General features: G+C 38.6%; 1 protein-coding gene across 2 annotated transcripts in view; it reads left to right on the forward strand.

Moving 5' to 3' along the window:
• LONRF1 (LON peptidase N-terminal domain and ring finger 1) overlaps positions 1 to 17286 on the forward strand; it is a 30634-nt gene extending 13348 nt beyond the window's left edge. Inside the window, exons 4-12 of one of the 2 annotated variants that reach the window (XM_036894134.2) lie at positions 2582 to 2731; positions 3258 to 3498; positions 3581 to 3677; positions 4120 to 4234; positions 7394 to 7515; positions 9883 to 10041; positions 10146 to 10308; positions 13365 to 13517; positions 15954 to 17286. In XM_036894134.2, the coding sequence (XP_036750029.2) occupies positions 2582 to 2731; positions 3258 to 3498; positions 3581 to 3677; positions 4120 to 4234; positions 7394 to 7515; positions 9883 to 10041; positions 10146 to 10308; positions 13365 to 13517; positions 15954 to 16112 (1359 nt within the window). In that variant the 3' untranslated portion in view covers positions 16113 to 17286. Of the gene's footprint in view, positions 1 to 2581; positions 2732 to 3257; positions 3499 to 3580; positions 3678 to 4119; positions 4235 to 7393; positions 7516 to 9882; positions 10042 to 10145; positions 10309 to 13304; positions 13518 to 15953 lie in introns of those variants that run through there. The other variant, XM_036894135.2, reaches the window with a different exon arrangement.
• Positions 17287 to 17603: the final 317 nt, after the last annotated feature.

A 17603-nucleotide genomic window follows, 5' to 3' on the forward strand; every position in this document is an offset into this window, starting at 1 on the left:
CTTTTTAAAAATGCTAATTATAATGTGTTTGATGCAGATCTCTTTGGGTTCATCTCTTTTGGAACTCTGGGTTTTCTGTACCTGAAATGCCTGTTTCAGCCATTTTTTCCAATAAGGTTTCTAGCTCTTTCCCTTCTCCTTCTGGGATCTCTATTCAGGAATTTGTATCGGCCTGCCTTTTGCCTTTCATTTCCGGTCTAAACTTTGCTTACTTTGTACGATTGCCAGTAATATTGCCCAAATCTTTTGGAGGGGGGGCGGGGCTTAGTTTTCTCAGTAAGCCATATATTGTTTCCCAAACAACAAAGTTTGTTCTATGGTATGTTAATTTGGTATTAATTAAAAGATTAAAAGAAGGGGTTTCTCTGGTCAAATGACTTTGGGAAATACTGGGTTAAACCAAGTTCAACAAGTTTCTTCAGAACTACTCAGGAGTTTTCGCTATGTGCCCATAACAGTAGCAAAAATCAGCTTTTGTCACTTACTCACTCACATGGAGCATCTGGAAAGACTGGGGTCTTTCCAGACTCTTTTGGGAAAATCGGCCCTAATACAGTTTCAGTGCCCAGTCATGATGGTTCTCCTCAGTGTCCTTAAAACATGCCACATTATTTACCACCTTTGTAGTGTTTCATAGAGTGAGGCTTTTTGTCAGAATCACCTTGGGTGCATGGTAAACATAAAGATTCCTGGGCCCCACCACAGACACCATCAGAGTGTCTCTTGAATTGGGATATAGTTTAACAAGCACCCCAGGAGATTCTTATGTAAGTTTTGAATTTTTTCTCAGATCCACAGTGCCTTATGAATCCAGCTAACAGTGGTGGTATATCTTCCATGACGTTTGTTTGCATATACATTCCAGACCACTGAGTTAACAAAAAGTTTTTGTTTACTGTTGTGCTTTCTGGCTGTTCTGTATTTGTTAGTGTTACCTGCCTGGTGAGATTGCAGAGTTCTAAGAGCTAATAATTTTGCATTTTCCATGCTGCTGGGTATCCTTATATTTCTGTAAATATTTGTTTGTTAGTAAGGTCAGGTGAGTACAAAACAAACTGATGCTCTGAAATATTTGCTTTTCTCCAGTATGCTTTTTGTAAATTGTAGTATAATTTGAATGTAATAATATACATGGATTTTTACAGTTCAGTAAGTTTTAAGAAGTTACACATCCACATATCAGCACCGCAGTCAAGATACAGAATATTTCCATAACCCGGAAAGTTTCCTCATCTCCTTTCCAGCAAATGCCCCTATCTCCCTGCTCTCGGGGGCAACTCCTGCTCAGTTTCCTGTCACTGTTAGAGTGGTTTTCCTGTTCTAAAGCATCATATAAGTGGTACAGTGTGCACTCTGTTGTATCTGGCGTTTTTTGCTCAACATAATACTTTTGAGTTACATCTGGTAATTCCTTTCTTTTTTATTGTTCACTGGGTATTACATTCTGCGGCCGTACCACAATTTGTGTTGCTCAGAGTTTGTAGTGATCTTCATTTGGATTGCTGCCAGTTGCTGCTATGAACACCGTTGAACCTATGTTTTTATATAACTTAGGTAAATACCTAGAAATAGTGTTGATGGTTTCTAGGGTAGGTGTATGCTAATAACATTTTTTTTTAATCAGGGGAAACATAAAAACATACACAGATTCCTAACTGTTTGTTCATTAAATGGGGTGGTGCTTGAGACCTACCAGATATGCACACTTTTATTTACGTTGTGTTTCCTTTTTCTTTACATTGTAGTGATTTGTGAATAATTCTACTTTTTGTGTATTGGAAATAGTACAGCTGAAAAACCAAACCTCCAAATTTAGACATTAAGAAGTGCTCTGCTGTACATATAAATACAGCTAATTTGACAACGAAAAAAATTTGAATTCCTCTCGTTTCCTCTAGCCAGGTTCATCCCCTGTCATAACTTACCCTGCTTCTTTGAGAATTTTAGATGTATTACTGATGGAAGCACCCAGAAATCTTGGTACTGCAGCTGCTTCCAGGTTCATGCCCAGCTGTAAAGGGACAGCTGCTGGGAGATGCTCCCGCCCAAGTGCTGGGCAGTGGTGACGGCCCGTGCAGTGCAGTTGTTCAGTGAGAAGCTAAATTTATGTAGTTAGAGGTCCAAGATCTTTAGCTCATATACACATTCTGAGGTCCAGCCTTAAAATATGCATCTGAGTGAACCATGGACTATTTGGGCAGGATAGGACTCGCTAATGTTCAGAAATGACTATTTTCTACTTCTCTTAAGGTCTCTTCTTTCTGCAATTCTTGTATTAAAAAGTCAGCTTGTACCTTGGGTACCTTCTTAGGCTGTCAGTCTGACCACTCCCTTGCCTTCCTTTTGAATCCTCTCTCCGGGGTAATTGGGCCGCACTGAGGCACACCTTGGGTTTTGCAAGACATTTTTGTTAAATCAGCTTGGCAATTGTGTTTAGTCCTTAACCTGTTCCTTCTCTGCTCACTCAAAACAATATCTACTACGAATTCTCTAAAAATTCTTAAATGTTAGGTAACTTTATATTAAATTATCCTTAACCAAGTATTTTGTTTCCATTACTTTTATAATATTTCTCTTACAGATTTTGTGTGATTTATTATCACCTGAAAACTTAAAGGAAGGCCTGAAGGACTCTTCCTGGAGTTCATTATCATGTATTAAAAACAAATCTTTTGGTTTCCCTTCAGTAATGGAAGGGTCTCACTCTGCCAGTGAGTTTGGCCAAGCCCAGGTAAGGAGGGAAAGAAGATGGTCATGGGCTGAGAGTATGTTTCTTTACAGTTCTTCACTTTCCTAGTTTCAAGTGCTAGAATCTATGTAGGCATTTTTAACCTAAAGTGTTGTCTTAGTAGGGTTTTCTCTGTAGCCTTTTATTTTACACTACAAATTTTTATATAAAGTATTTATTCATCAATCACAATCTTAGGTCACCTGAATATCAGAAGACTTTTTTAATCTCTTGGAAAATGTAGCACATTGTATTTATTTTAGTTTCCTCAGAGTTCAGTTCCTTGAACTCTGTTAGCTTAATTGCTTAAATTTCATTACAACATAAGTCAGCTTGATGTCTAGGGCCACGTAAGTACTGGTAAAAATCATCTTTGTGCCAGGGCTCTAGAATTAAAAGTTGGTGTTGTGACGTGAACAGTAAAGTGAACATTATAAGACTTTGAAATTTCATTTCAGTTTGATTCTTGATGAGAGCAATAAAGGGTAGTAAAGAAGGACAGTTACCCTTGTTAATTGTATTTTTGTAGAATGAAGAAATACCAGAGGTCACTTCAGAGCCTGTCAAAGGAAGTTTAAACCGTGCTCAGTCAGCACAGGCTATAAATTTAGCAGACATGCCTGCCAGAGAGGACTGTTTAAAAAGAGTGTCTTCAGAACCTTTACTCTCTGTTCGAGAAAAAGGTGCTCTGCTGAAAAGAAAATTGTCTCTTTTAGACCAGGATGTGTTTATAAATGAAGACGGAAGAAATAAGCTTAAAAAACAAGGAGGTAAAAATTTCACTGCAGTTATATGAAGCACATGTATTTATTTAACTTTTTCTAAAAGATGATAACCCTGTCTCCTTAATAGAAACTCCCAATGAAGTCTGTACATTTTCATTAACTTACGGTGACATCCCAGAAGAATTAATAGATGTCTCAGATTTTGAGTGTTCTCTCTGCATGAGGTAAGTGTATAAAATTTTATCAATGATGAGTATTTTATATTAATATAAATAAAATACAGAGTAGATAAAAGTAATTACTCTGGAATAATAGGCAATGTAAAGTAACAGAATACTGGACTAAAAACCAAAAGATAAGAATTTGAGTCTGTGTTTACCTTTCACACCTTGAGCAGGTAATCTCTGAACCAGGTCTAGGTTTTCCTTATTCAGAAAGCAGGGTCAGTATTTAATAGCCAATATTGCAGTGTTGGAAAAGATCAAATGACTTAAACATAAAAAGTATCTGGGAAATTGTAAAGTCCCATAAAAGTTATACGTATTACTGTTGAAACTTAGGTGTACCCATGGCTTTTAGGGTAAGAATTCTATCATTATTAGTTTGTTCAGTTTTTCCAGTGGATAGTTTAATGTAAAAACTAATTTGTATTTTGGTTGATTTCAGGTTGTTTTTTGAGCCAGTAACAACCCCTTGTGGACATTCATTCTGTAAGAATTGTCTTGAACGTTGTTTAGATCATACACCATATTGTCCTCTTTGCAAAGAAAGCCTAAAAGAGGTAAATATTTGTATATTTATCTGCTTATTGGTCTTAAGTTTGGCAACATGATTTGATTTCTGTTCAGCAGTAGAAATAATGATTACCGTCTTCAGAGTAAATACATTGTATATGCTGAGTTACCCAAAGGATAATACTTTATTATCCATGTGCTAGTTTTGGAGAAAAGTGAGTTTGGAGAAGGTAGAGAAAGCAGAGAGGTCCTGGACACCATGCTCCCTGTACTTAATATTTTTTAGCAGAGGGGGTATGGTCAAGGACCTGGTTAGGAATGAGTTCATTTTAATGATGGCAGTATTGGGAAAACCCAACTGCCCTGCCTCCTACCCCTAAAAATAGCTAGATTTCAGATTTAGTGCAGCCCCCTTAACATCTGGAACAACTCTGTCCATAGAACTAAGCATTGATGGAAACTCTCTGAATTTATGCTGTCCAGTATTTGTACCCACCAGCCACGTGTGATGATTAAGCACTTGAGATATGACTAACGAACTGTATCTTTAATTTTGTTTAATTTTAATTAATTTACATTTAAATAGGCACGTGTGACTAGTAGCTACTACACTGTAAGGACAGATCTAGAAAGTGGTAGACCGAAGAGCATGGGGGGACGGCTGAGCCTCCCATAACCTTTCTTGTACAGTCAACAGTCCGAGCTGATCACCTGTGTTAGGCAAATAGCTAGGTCTCAGGTGGGTATCCTCCATAACCCGTGGAGGACAGCACCCTCTGCATTGTGCCTGAGTGCCTGGAGATCCCCTGCAGTGAGGCCAAAGCCTTGTAGCCCTGAGATCCAGTTACATAGTAGTAGCCGGGGTGAGGGAGAGTGATTAAAATGGTGGTTAATAGCATTGTTCAAAAAAAAAAGTATCTTCTAAATACGACTAAAAAAATAGTAAAACCATTTTGCTTTTGAGAATACATTATTTCCTATATAGAAAACACAACTTTCTATAGATAGCATAATAGCATATTGTTACATTTGATATGGGTTTTGCATGACAAACCCATATGCAAAATGCAAACCATATACAAAATGTTTGCAAAGTCAGGAAACAAACTTAATTCTTATTAAGAGTTTGTTAGTTACATTTTCAACTCATGTACTCAATGTTTTCAGGTGAAGTACTCTAAACATGCTATTTTCACTATGTCTCCAGCATTTTTAGAACCTCGTCAGTATATTTATTATGCTTTTTTTTTCAGATTGAGTATCAGATACATTGCTTTAAATTTAAATCACCTGAAAAAAAAGGAGTTTGAAGGAAAACAAGATAAGCATATGGTTGAAAAATATAACTAACATACTGTTTAAAAATCATTTTTTCCTGGGTCCTAATTTTGAAGACACCCTGTATAATATAATTAGCATGATCCAAATATATACTTAAAAAATGAAATTGAGATGCTGTACACTTTCATGCTTTTCCAGCTTGTCATTTTATTTTGCCCATTTTTTCATTTGAATATATTTTAAAGATAATGATGTTTGTAGCAACATAATAGCTGAGTGATGTAACATTTCCCTATTGGTGTGTATGTAAATTGTTTTGCTTTCTTTTTGTACACTATGCTTTGTATCTTTGACTATTTCCTTAGGGTAAGTTCCTGGGAGGTGAATTACTGGATTAAAGGCCATATATTTTTAAGACTCTTAAAACCAGTTGCCAGATTGCCTAGGTCCCCCGAAATGTTGTACAAATTTAGATTCCTACTAGTAATGTAACAGAGGCCATATTTCCCCCAATTTAATACATGAATATTAAATTTTAAAGTGGCTTTACTAATTTAATAGACAATGGTAATAAATTGCTCTTATTAATGTCTGTAAGTTGATTAATTGTATAGTAAACTCCTCATTATCTGTATCATCTGCTCCAGAGCACCTCTCTCCAGGCTATAGCCCACTGGTTCCCAAAGTATGCTCCCCCGACCAGCAGCATCTGTATCCCCTGGGAACTTGTCAGAAACACAAATTCTCAGACCCTTCTCCAGGGCCATGAAATCAGAAACTCTGGGATGGGCTCAGCAATCTGTATTGTAACAAGCCCTGCCTAGTTCATAATGTTTGAAAACCACCACTATCACCCATCTCCCAACCTCTCGTTCCTCACTGGATAAAGACAAAACCCTTGTTTTTGCTGGATCAACAGATTAAAGGAGGGCTTCTCTTTATCTTGTGATTGTCTCCCAAGAGTTTTTCCTCACTGCTTTTATTAAATACATTCGTACTGCTCATCATCTTTGTCCAAAACTGTGTGCACACACTGCCTGGTCCCTGTGGCCCTATGCAGTTTTTAGTTTGGGTGCAGAGATAGAATGTGTCCCTGTCCAGGAAACACAGTGCAGCGTATGGTGACCGCCTTCTGTATGATAAAGGAAGTAAAATAGGGGCTTCTGGGAGACAGAAAAAGAATCAAGGAAGACTTTATGGAAAGGGTAAAGTTGAAGCCAGACTTCGAGGGAAAGATAGCCTCCTCATGGGCAGGAGTGTGTAAGGTGGCTTTTAGCAGTTGGACGAGAAAATAACACAAAGATGCACCAGGGGGACGGTTTTTCATAGTATTAAGGGAGTGGTACCAATGTACCATTTTATACAGAATCAAGTGGGTTGTGTAAGAAAAGCAGCCTCTTAATATGGGTCTGAATTACAGTGGAATGAAAATGGAAAGAAATCTGAAGTAAATATTGGAAACTCTGCCACTGACATTGGGAACCTCAGAAAAGGGACTAGTTTTGCTTTTCTAGAGTAAAGCAAATGCATTTTTTTCTTCATCCCTTACCTTATTTTTGTTTCTCTGTTAAAATATGAGTTTCAGGGACCCATGAGGCTCAGGTGGAAATTGGCCTTTTGTGTGGGAGATGGCAGGGGCCAGGCGGACTCCTGCTAGTAAGGGTCAGTGATCATAGAAGACAAGGGTCTTCTCTACAGGGCTGGCTGCACATTGCAGCCACGTGCCTGTGCTGCTCTTGGGCAAAGCCTCAGACAGGCTGCTGTGATCAGCATCATCCTTTGTAACGTTCTGCCTCACTAATTAAATTCATTCAGAATTGACGTTATGAATATGTAATAAAGGCTTACTATACCCGTTAAGCTGTTGTGCCTGTCTTATACTGTAGGGAAAAAGTGCTGGCATGTCGAATAATACTGTCTTTCAGTATCTAGCAGATAGGAGGTACTGTGTCACACAGCTCTTGGAAGAATTAATAGTGAAGTACCTGCCTGATGAGCTGTCTGAGAGGAAAAAAACATACGAAGAAGAAACTGCTGAACTCTCACAGTAAGTTTCTTCTCATAAAGGTTAACATAATCAAATAATTAACTACTGCCCTTCCAAACAGCCAGGAGAGACCTCACAGCAAGCTGGATCCTGTCTTAACTTCAACTCAGTCTGGTGAAGGGTGTATTTTAAACAAATAGTGGTCAGCTTCCTCTGTCCTCAACAGAATTTTTTTTAAGTTCCTTTGGTAATTTCCAGATGTTCTGTGAGGAATTATTGGCTCAGCTCTTGCACTGAAGTAGTGTTTTAGGTGAAGGAGGGGTTTCCTTCAAGGACCTCAGCCTGTGGGTGGGGCGGGAGGAAGGCTGAGACTAGATGGTCAGATTGGCAGGGGGGGTAGCCAGTTACGGCTTGAGACTGAAATTGGAAGCTGGGGACGACTTAGGGGCCAAATTGTCAATTAATGAAGATTATTCACTGGTAGCAGAGTTAAGTTAGCATCAGCAAGGTGTAAAGCCTGGCGAGTAAGAGCAAGCACGTCATGGCCAGTCGCGGCTGGGTGTGTCGGACCTGGCCTTGTGGCTTTGTAACCTTCTCCCTTTCTTTTCACTTGATGTCTTTCCTCCTTTCACCAGTCACACGAGTCTTTCTGTTTCTTTCGTAGTTTTTTAATGTCTTTTTCTTTCACTTTCTTCTAACGGAACACATTGCAGAACAAAACTTCATTTTTCATATGCTGTTTTTAGTTGACCACTTCTTGTTATCATTTTTCAAACTACACATTGAACATATTTTTCACTTTCCAAGACTAAGGTAACTGCTTGCAACCTTTCCTCTTTCAATATGTGTCCACCAAATGCCTGGCTTGGACCAGTAGGCTTTTTTGATAGACGGAAGATAGCCAATCTTAACGTTAAAGAAATTGATCATTTGTTTGTCTTCCCAGGGAACTGATATTTTATTGTGTAATTTTACAGTAGAAAGTATTCTTATGTGAGGGTTATAAACCTTTTTGATGTACACAGCAAAAAGCTAGTTGTTAAGAAAGCCACAGATGTACTTCTGAAATCTTAAGCGTGACACACAGCCAGAGCCCCCTCCCCCAGAAGAGCAGGATCTGTGAATGGCAGATGGGTTAGTAATGTGGTGGGGGGCTGAGAGTCATGGAGAGAAGCTTCCAGGAATCTTGCTGCTTACTAACAGGGCTAGTTCTTAAGGTTAGCTTATGCCCTGGTACTTAAAAGTTTTGCCAGTTAATAGATATACTGGGTTTTTTGCAGTTCTTATATTCACAAGTAGAGTGCTCAATGATGAGAGAATGCACATTTTTTTAAAGTAGAGGAACTAGCACTTGGATTTTGCAACGTTTTTGTTAAATATTACTTATGCATAAGTAATGTATGGTCTTTCTGGAGAAAAACCAAAAGATGCAAATGACCAGAGTAGAAAAAGAATCATAATCTGTAGCCCAAGGGAAGTCACCACTGGCATTTTGGTATATATCTTTCCAGATTTTAATATATATAAATGCATTGTAAACAAAGGTGGGATCATTTTGTTCATATTATTCTATAAGCTCCTTTTCTCATTAATAAAAATGTTTTCTTCTAAGTCAGTTATGTACATGTCATCTTTTAATGGAAAAGTAGCCTTCCATTTCATTGTTATATCCTTTTTGCTTCTAAGTTTTGGTTACTATACCCAGTGTAACACTAAACATTCTTAAAGTACTTGTAGAATTATTTGTAAAAGTGAACCTGTTGGTTCAAAGGATATGAACTTTTTTTTTAAGTTTTGACAGATACAGCCAAATTCTTCTTGAGTGTGTTCTACCGTTTTAAGCTGCCCCCTGTACTGTCAACTTTTCCCTTACCCTTGGGAAAACCAGGCACTGCCTTTATCCTTCTTATTTCCTGCCAACCTGGCAATGAATAATGTGTATCATTTTAATTTAAATCCAGAAGAAAATGTTACCAAATTATCTGTTTTGCATGGTGCATTTGAAAATATTTTAGTGATTTGCTTTCATCTATTGGGGAGATCTTTTTTTATTATTATTACCTAAGAAGTAACTAAGTGTTTTATAGATCAAATATATAAACTCTATCATTACAAATATTTTAAACAGATTTTTAATATAAATAACTAATTATAATCAGTTGCCTTTTGATTGAGAAAGATGCTTAGCTTTATACTTGGTATCTCAAATTCAGATTTACTCATAAATAAGATCACAGGTAGATTCTCACTTAGTATTAATATTGTATCAGCTTAAAGAGAAGGAAACTAATTCTTGTTCCTGCCAAGAATAAAAACCACCTTATTTAGAACTAATTTCTTTCTGTTGTGTATTAATTTACTAATATTGCAAGCTACACTCACATTGTATGTTCAGATATATAATAATCAAGCATTTTTCTTCTTCAGCTTGACCAAGAATGTTCCAATATTTGTTTGCACTATGGCTTACCCCACTGTGCCTTGCCCTCTTCATGTATTTGAGCCAAGATATAGACTGATGATTCGAAGAAGCATACAGACTGGAACTAAACAGTTTGGGATGTGTGTCAGTGATGCACAGAATAGGTATGCGTCTTGTGTGCCTAAATATCTTTATTTACACTGGACCTTCCTTAGAATCCTTGCAGGCTTCTTGCTTGAACTTTGATATTAATCCATTTTTCTTTCAGTTTTGCAGATTACGGTTGCATGTTACAAATTAGAAATGTACATTTCTTACCTGATGGAAGGTCTGTGGTTGATACAGTTGGAGGAAAGCGGTTTAGGGTTTTAAAAAGAGGAATGAAAGATGGATATTGCACTGCAGACATTGAATATCTGGAAGATGTTAAGGTATTAAAAAATATTCTTTTCTAGCACACTTTGGTATACTCTGTCCTAGGCATTATACAGGCTCACAAGCTGATATTTTCTGGGCACATGCAACAGTTCTTCACATCAGAGAGTCTCGTCGATATTTAATACAGATTAAATTCAAGTTAACTTTTTCTTATCTTATAAGTTCCAAGAGCTTGGGAGAACAGAACATAGATCCTCTTCATTTCTACAGCACAGTGACTGGAATGTATATGTGCACACGTGCATGTGTATGTGGGCGTTGTAAGTATTTAACAATAGCAGTTGGTCCAGCTGACCTCTCAACCCATCTAAGTTATGAAGGCTGCTAATCCCTTCCCTTTTTATTGAATGTTTTAGTAGTCAAAGCTGATATAATCAGCAGATTGAAATTTGATGTAAAGGTAGATACATAAAATCTTTTAAGATTTGTTCTATATATTAAGATATGCCTTAGATAACCTTGACGATAAAATAGACACAGCCGGGTGCCATGCTCAGACTCCAGAGCATCACAGGTAAAGTGTCGTCATTAGACTTATTGGTGACATCTACCTGGGAAAGGTGGTTGTGATAGCTTTCTTGGACAGGGTTCTTGTAAGTGGCCCTTTTGATGTTTGCAATGCCTCATTTACCATCCTCAATGACTTTAGGTACCAGACGAGTGATTTGCGATTCTATAACTACCAAATTAAAGGCAATTTCTTTTGGAAAGGCATTATAAAAACCTAGGTCTTATACTATCCCTCATTCATTGATCTATTTGGTTCCCTTCATTTCAGTTACTAATTATTGAATGTTGGCATTGAGCATTTCTATGTACATTAACTCACTGAATTTTCAAAACTCTATGAGATAGTTAGTAGATGAAGAAAGTGAGATTCAAGGGTGTGAATTAATTTGCCTAAGATCCTATAGGTAACATGATAAAAATTATTCAAAGCCAGCTCCAGATGCTATGCCGTATCCTTAGGCCATGTTGCCTCTCAGCTGGTAAACTTCATGAGTCTGATATTACCTATCCTGCCTTATTATAAAGATGCTATGGGGACACTTCACTTTGCCCAATAGACCAAAAGTGTTGTGAGAGTTGACATTCTGTGGTTGAGGTGATTGATAGAATCTGCCTTAGACAGGCTTGGCTAATGGAATCATTTGCTGAAGGCAGTCTTCTTTATAAAACTAATAACCATATTTTACTTTTATGCAAATTTACACTTTTATATATTGAACTTGATGACAAAATTCCTTGAGTATGTGGCTAAACTTATGACTCTAAATAAAGATAAATATATGACAATTGAATAGCATATTGAAAGCATTATGGATCTAATGTTTAGAAAACTGACCTCTCTGTGTCTTTGTGATCTTAGGAAGGTCTAGTGATTTTCCTCATCTATATGATGATTTCTTGTCAAATTTGTTTTTTATATCAAAATCTTGTTTTCCCTTAGTGTAAAAATTCTATTTTCTGTGACTTATAATGAAATTTTAAACCATTACATTTTTTCAGTGAAATCCCTTAACTTTAAAAGCTTGCTTTTAAAACTCCTGCTTTCTTTGCTAGCTTTTTTTTTCCATTTCAGACTCTCATCATTTTTATCATTGCTTATTTACCAGAGCCCATGGTTTGTTTCCTTCAGTTTTCTAAGGCTGCAAAGCAGATGTTTTTTTATTTTTTAACAGTTTTAACCAGTCACATGTTTGTTCTTGCTCAAATAAAGATCAACGTGTGTCATCATAGACTGAATCTTTTAATCGTTTCAAGACTGGAATTCTCCAGTCATAAGATTCCTCTACCTTTTTTTTTTAATTCATTTTTAGTGTGGTAAAATACATGTATATATAAAGTAAAAGTTACCATTTTAACCATTTGTAAGTATACAGTTCATTGTCATCCAGTATATTCACATGGTTGTACAAAAAGCAGATGGTTCTTTAAAACATTAGTTGTATTTTTCATTTCAAAGCTTTCAAAAATAAAAGTGTGTTCTTTCATCTCTTGTGTGCCATAGTCTTGCCTTTTCTGTTTCAGAATGTTCAGAGTCCCTCTGTCGTTTTTATATTGAGTCATCCTTGAAGGATGAAAGGCTGAGTCAGGCATGGTATTTACTCACGAGTTCACGTATATGAAAGCGCACATTCCCTGGCGCCAAGTGAGTGGGGTGTAGGTGCGTGTGAAAGGGACCCATGTAAGATACATGAGTTATTGTTCCATCTTCTCATCTGCCTTCTGTGAGACCACTCCCCCAGATCTGAGGCTGGGAGGCCAGTTAGCAGTTTGGTGATCCAGTAGCCTGAAGGGCGCGCAGAGGGATGATGGAGGTAACCAGAGTCTTGGGCCTGTACAGCGAAAGTCCATCACTGCATAATTTATTCTGTCTTTTTATATGCACTTTTATACTTTGTTGCACACATACACATATATACTTTTATTTATATACTTTATATATATCTATATTTATATACTATATATACATGTGCACACACACATATACACATACACTTTTTATATTGTTACAGCTTCTTTGTTTGTGTGTTTTGACCTCGTTCCCTGGTAGAGATGCAATTATACTTGGCCTTCCCCCTGCCTCTGCTTCCTGACACATCACCTGCACCTTAAACCTCCCCCGACCCATCCTCCCATTATTACAGCAACTGTATTCTGCTTTTTTGCTTTTTTATCCCATTGCTTTCAAAAGCCATTGATCCATGAAGACGAGGAATTCCAAGTTCTCGTAGACCTTCCTCCAGGACCTCGCTCTCTGTCCCCGTTCAGAGCTGTCAGTAGGGTCCTGCAGTATGGCACTGCCGCCTCAGCACTGCGGGCGGGAGGTCAGGCCTCACTGTCTTTCTCTAGTCTGGCCCATTGGCACCATGTGGGGCAGGACTGTGTGACCTCCATTGCATAAGAATAGTGCTCTCTGATCCAGAACTGAAATAGGTATTCCCTGTTTTTTAATGTGGCTTTTTTATTGTTTTTATTTCTGTAGGGTTGGTGACATGGACAGGAAGATTAGACACAGAAGTCTTACTGAGTGTTGTGTTTCTAGGTTGAGAATGAAGGTGACATAGAGAACCTCAGACAGCTCCACGATTGGGTGTACTCTCAAGCCTGCAGCTGGTTTCAGAATTTAAGGGACAGATTTCGAAGCCAGATTCTTCAGCACTTTGGATCAATGCCTGGGAGGGAGGAAAACCTTCAGGTATGATGGCTTCGATGTTATTTCCAAAATTCTCACTTTTTTGTAAACCCAAATTAGATTTTTAAGTTTCTTTTTTCATTTTCCTTCTTACACAGCATTTACTTTGTGCGTCCTTCATCACCCCTTTGACCACCAGCCCCTGCCCGTCATCAGAATCGTGACCCTATTCTCTAGAGTAGTGGTGGGCACTACGTTTTGTATAGGAAGGGGATGGAAATAGGTGTCCACTGAAATTCCTGTAGGAGTGAGTGCCAGAGAAAGGGAAAGGCCTTCACTGAGGATTTGCAAGGAGGAGGGATAAGGAACGTAAAATGGGACATAGTGTGCCATCTAGAAGATTGTGACTAGGAGACAGATGTGCCTGTGAGCCAGTCAGCTCTTACTGTCATTCTTTGACAGTTGAGAGATGAATCATTTTCTGTATATTTAAAAGTCTTTTCCTACCTCTCCCTTTATCCCCAACTTTTTACCCTGCCATTTCATTTTTGTCTCTTCATGTGTAGTACTTCACTCCTGAAGATGCTGTTCTTACAGTCTCACACAAGTACTTAGAGTTACATCTATGCTTAATCTGGTTAATGGATAGCAGGCAAGCAGGTCTGTAGCAGCAGGCTGGGTAAGTGGCATAAAAGAATGTTCTCTATCCTGGAGAATCAGACTATAGACTCACCAAAGCACTAACTTGAGGCATAAGCATTTTGAGGTGAATTGAGTAAAATGTGGTCACAAGGTACATTTCATAAAGGAATGACTGTAAGTAAATATATGAAGATGGAGAGGTAATAGGTCCCACTGTACTGGGTACTGCCTCTCATTCCAGTGTTCAAAGGTTGGCCTTACTCTCTGAATCCTTCACCTGAACCTGAAATTTCAGTATCAGGCCGTCTCCAAATTGAGTCCTCATTCTGTGATGAGCATCTTATCAGTTGCCACACATCTGTTTGTTCTTGGCTACTTGAGTCTGCTTAAATGTAATAGAAATAGCCTTTGATAAGCACAAAACTGAGTACGTTTTAAAAGTGCACACCCAACATGGCTTTCTCGTCACCGTCACCATCAATGCCTTTCATTCTCCAGTCCTCTACCACTGCTTCCTTTTAGTAGCACCGTGTAAGTCAGGATGTCCTCAGGAAAACAGGAGCAGCCTCCCTGCAGATTCAGGAATGCAGGGTTTACTGCAGGGCACAGAGTTGCCACACTGTTGGGAAAGCCGGAGGAATGAAGATCAGGGACATCCGTCACCACAGATCCCCGCCTGCCGCAGCGAAGCTCTGTGCTTCTCAAGAACATCCAGGGAAGCCGCTGTATTTCTGGGGAACACCAGGGAGGGACGTCCCCACCGGTATCTCAGTCTGCAGCTGTGCAGCAGGTGGTTCTCAGGAATTCTCTGGAGTCTTCTACAAATCTCACATCTGTCCACACTTTGCAACAATCTCCAGAGAATAATGGCTTCTTCTCTTCCAACATGCACATCCCACAGGAGTGTCTCTCGTTGGCCAAGTTCCAAGAACCATGAGGAAAGGGATTCTGGGAAATGTAGTTCCTGCCGTCTCTGAATACAGTGGGTCGTAGTGATGTTAGGTAGAGAACAGACAGTACACAAGTGTAGAAATCTAGTTTGGTTCTAGAAGGAGCGTACTGATGTCATAGCTCTTTTTATCATTCTGAAACTTCATGTTTGCGGTTCAATAAAAAGCCGTTCAGTGTACCAGACAGGTGACTGAAAAATCCTTTTATATAAATTCCTGGTCTTCCAGTATCTGGTAGTCAGGCCTTGCTACATCAGAGGGACTTCCTTGATGGAAATAAGTTTGTATTTTTCAAAAGAAACTGTAAGTTGAGCCCTTCCCTTATACCTTAGCTCTTTCCTAGGATTGCACAGTTATTGGAAGACATTGAAAAATATCAGTTAACTTTTCTCAATGTTTTAAGTACACTTAAATATGTTTTTAAGAAGGTGGTTCTCAACTAGGACAGTTTGCTGCCATGATACATTCAACCATATCTGGATACACTTGTTACTGTCATAGCTGGGGAGGTGCTCCTAGCATCTTAGTAGATAAGAGATCAGATGCTGCCGACATGCACGGGACGGTCTGCACAACAAGGAATTCCCTGGCCCCAAGCATCAGCAGCCTGCGGTCAGGAAACCCTGCTTCCAGGCAGTGCATGCAGAGGAAGGAGTGTCGACTCTGGAGTCAGGTCCAGATCGGAATCTTGGCTCTGCTCTATCTGAGCTGAGTGATCTTGGACCATTTGCATTACCTTTCTGAGCCTCAGTTTCCCCACACTAACCTTCCTTCTATGACTTAGAAGAATTCGAGGTAGGACCTATCCTATAGTAGTGCTCACCAGAGTGGCCGTTGGTGTTCTGTTACTGTTCTGGTTACATAAAAATCTATCTTGTTAACACTGTAAAATGTTGGTCGTTTTCAGGCAACCCCTAACGGGCCTGCGTGGTGTTGGTGGCTTCTCGCGGTGCTTCCCGTAGATCCCCGGTATCAGCTGTCCGTTTTGTCAATGAAGTCTTTGAAAGAACGGCTGACAAAGATACAGCATATACTGACCTATTTTTCTAGAGACCAGTCTAAGTAACCGACTGCTTAGATCTTCCTTTCAAAGTCGCCCTGATCTGGCTGTGCCAACGGCCAGGTTGTCCGCTGCCTTTGCACATCCAGTGCTGGTTTGAGAAATGTAATGTAACTATCATTTTGGGGTTTTTTTTTTTTCTTCAACTTCCCGAATCATGTGGTTCTGCAAACGAATACCTTCAACTAGGATTTAGACCACTAAGAACTTGCACAGAAAAACACGCACTGAATGTGTGTGGAACCTCGACGTCGTGATGAAGTTGCACTATGTACCATATTCTCAAGTGAGATAAGAACTCCGTGTATGTGTGTGCGTGTGTGTGTGTGTGTGCGTGCGCGTGTGTGCATTTTCTCTGGCTTTAAGATTTTAAAAGAAAAAAAAGCCATAGAGAGCAGAACTTACTGAGCGTCGTTTATTGCCCAAGTTTACAATAGTAACGATACAAATTTTTGCAAATTGAATTTGCCTCAGATTTATCTGTCCTAATGCTTCTATTTGCACAAGTGTGTAAGCTATGATACTGAGCATCACTCTGTTGGAAATACTGCTCTTGCTCAACTGTCTTGACCATTGACTATGACAGTTTCTTATTTATGTAAATACTTGCATCCCAGTGGCCAGCAGGCATTGGCTGGAGAACCCGGAGCCAGTTTTCAGGAACAGTTGCAAACCTTACATGGTACTTACTGTGCATCTATTCATAAACACTTAAAACTGTGAAAATATGGTTTACATTTAATTGTACATAAAGGTAAGTGGAGAACTCAATTCCGTACCAGTTAGTTTGTACATTTTAGGGGGCTTTTCACATTAACTGCCCATCTATATAATTTATAGTTTGACATGATGTGTTTGTTTAAAAGTGTTACATAGCATAAACCCTTTAAGGATGTGGGGGAGGAGAGGAAGCTTAATGTAGAACTAAGCTTTTCAAGTATGTTTTAGTTTTTAATTCTGGCCTTGGTGCAGAAGTTAGTTATGCCTTACTCATACCACAGTTAGATGACCGTGCTGTGACATGGTTTATATTCATGCTGTCCTAGAGACTTTTGTAATTATTTGTTGCAAAGTTGTGACTGTCCCTATTAACTTTCTTTTGTGTAAGTAATTTGTAAAAAATTTCTTAAATTTTTTGCTTTTGCTTATTTAATTTTGAATAAAAGCTGAATTCATACTAGTTTCTTTCTTAAATTTTAGGTCATTCTCAAAAAATCAGTGAACTCAAACTACATGTAGTACAGATGAGACTGTTTTCTGACATGACACATAGGCGATAGCTTTCAAAATACTTTTTTCTTTTTTGGTCCAAACAATGCAATGTCTTACAGAGATTTGGGACCCTGGGATCATCCTCTAAAACACTATGTTTCAACCATTTCCCTTTAGATAAAGATAAAATTCTTATGTACATGCTACTTTCATTTGAGAATTTTCTTGGTTACAGACTTGACCATATCAGCCCTCAATATCCCAGCTAGGATTTTTCAAATTAAA

Source organism: Manis pentadactyla, chromosome 7 (genome assembly GCF_030020395.1).
Source record: "Manis pentadactyla isolate mManPen7 chromosome 7, mManPen7.hap1, whole genome shotgun sequence".
Taxonomy (NCBI): Eukaryota; Metazoa; Chordata; class Mammalia; order Pholidota; family Manidae; genus Manis; species Manis pentadactyla.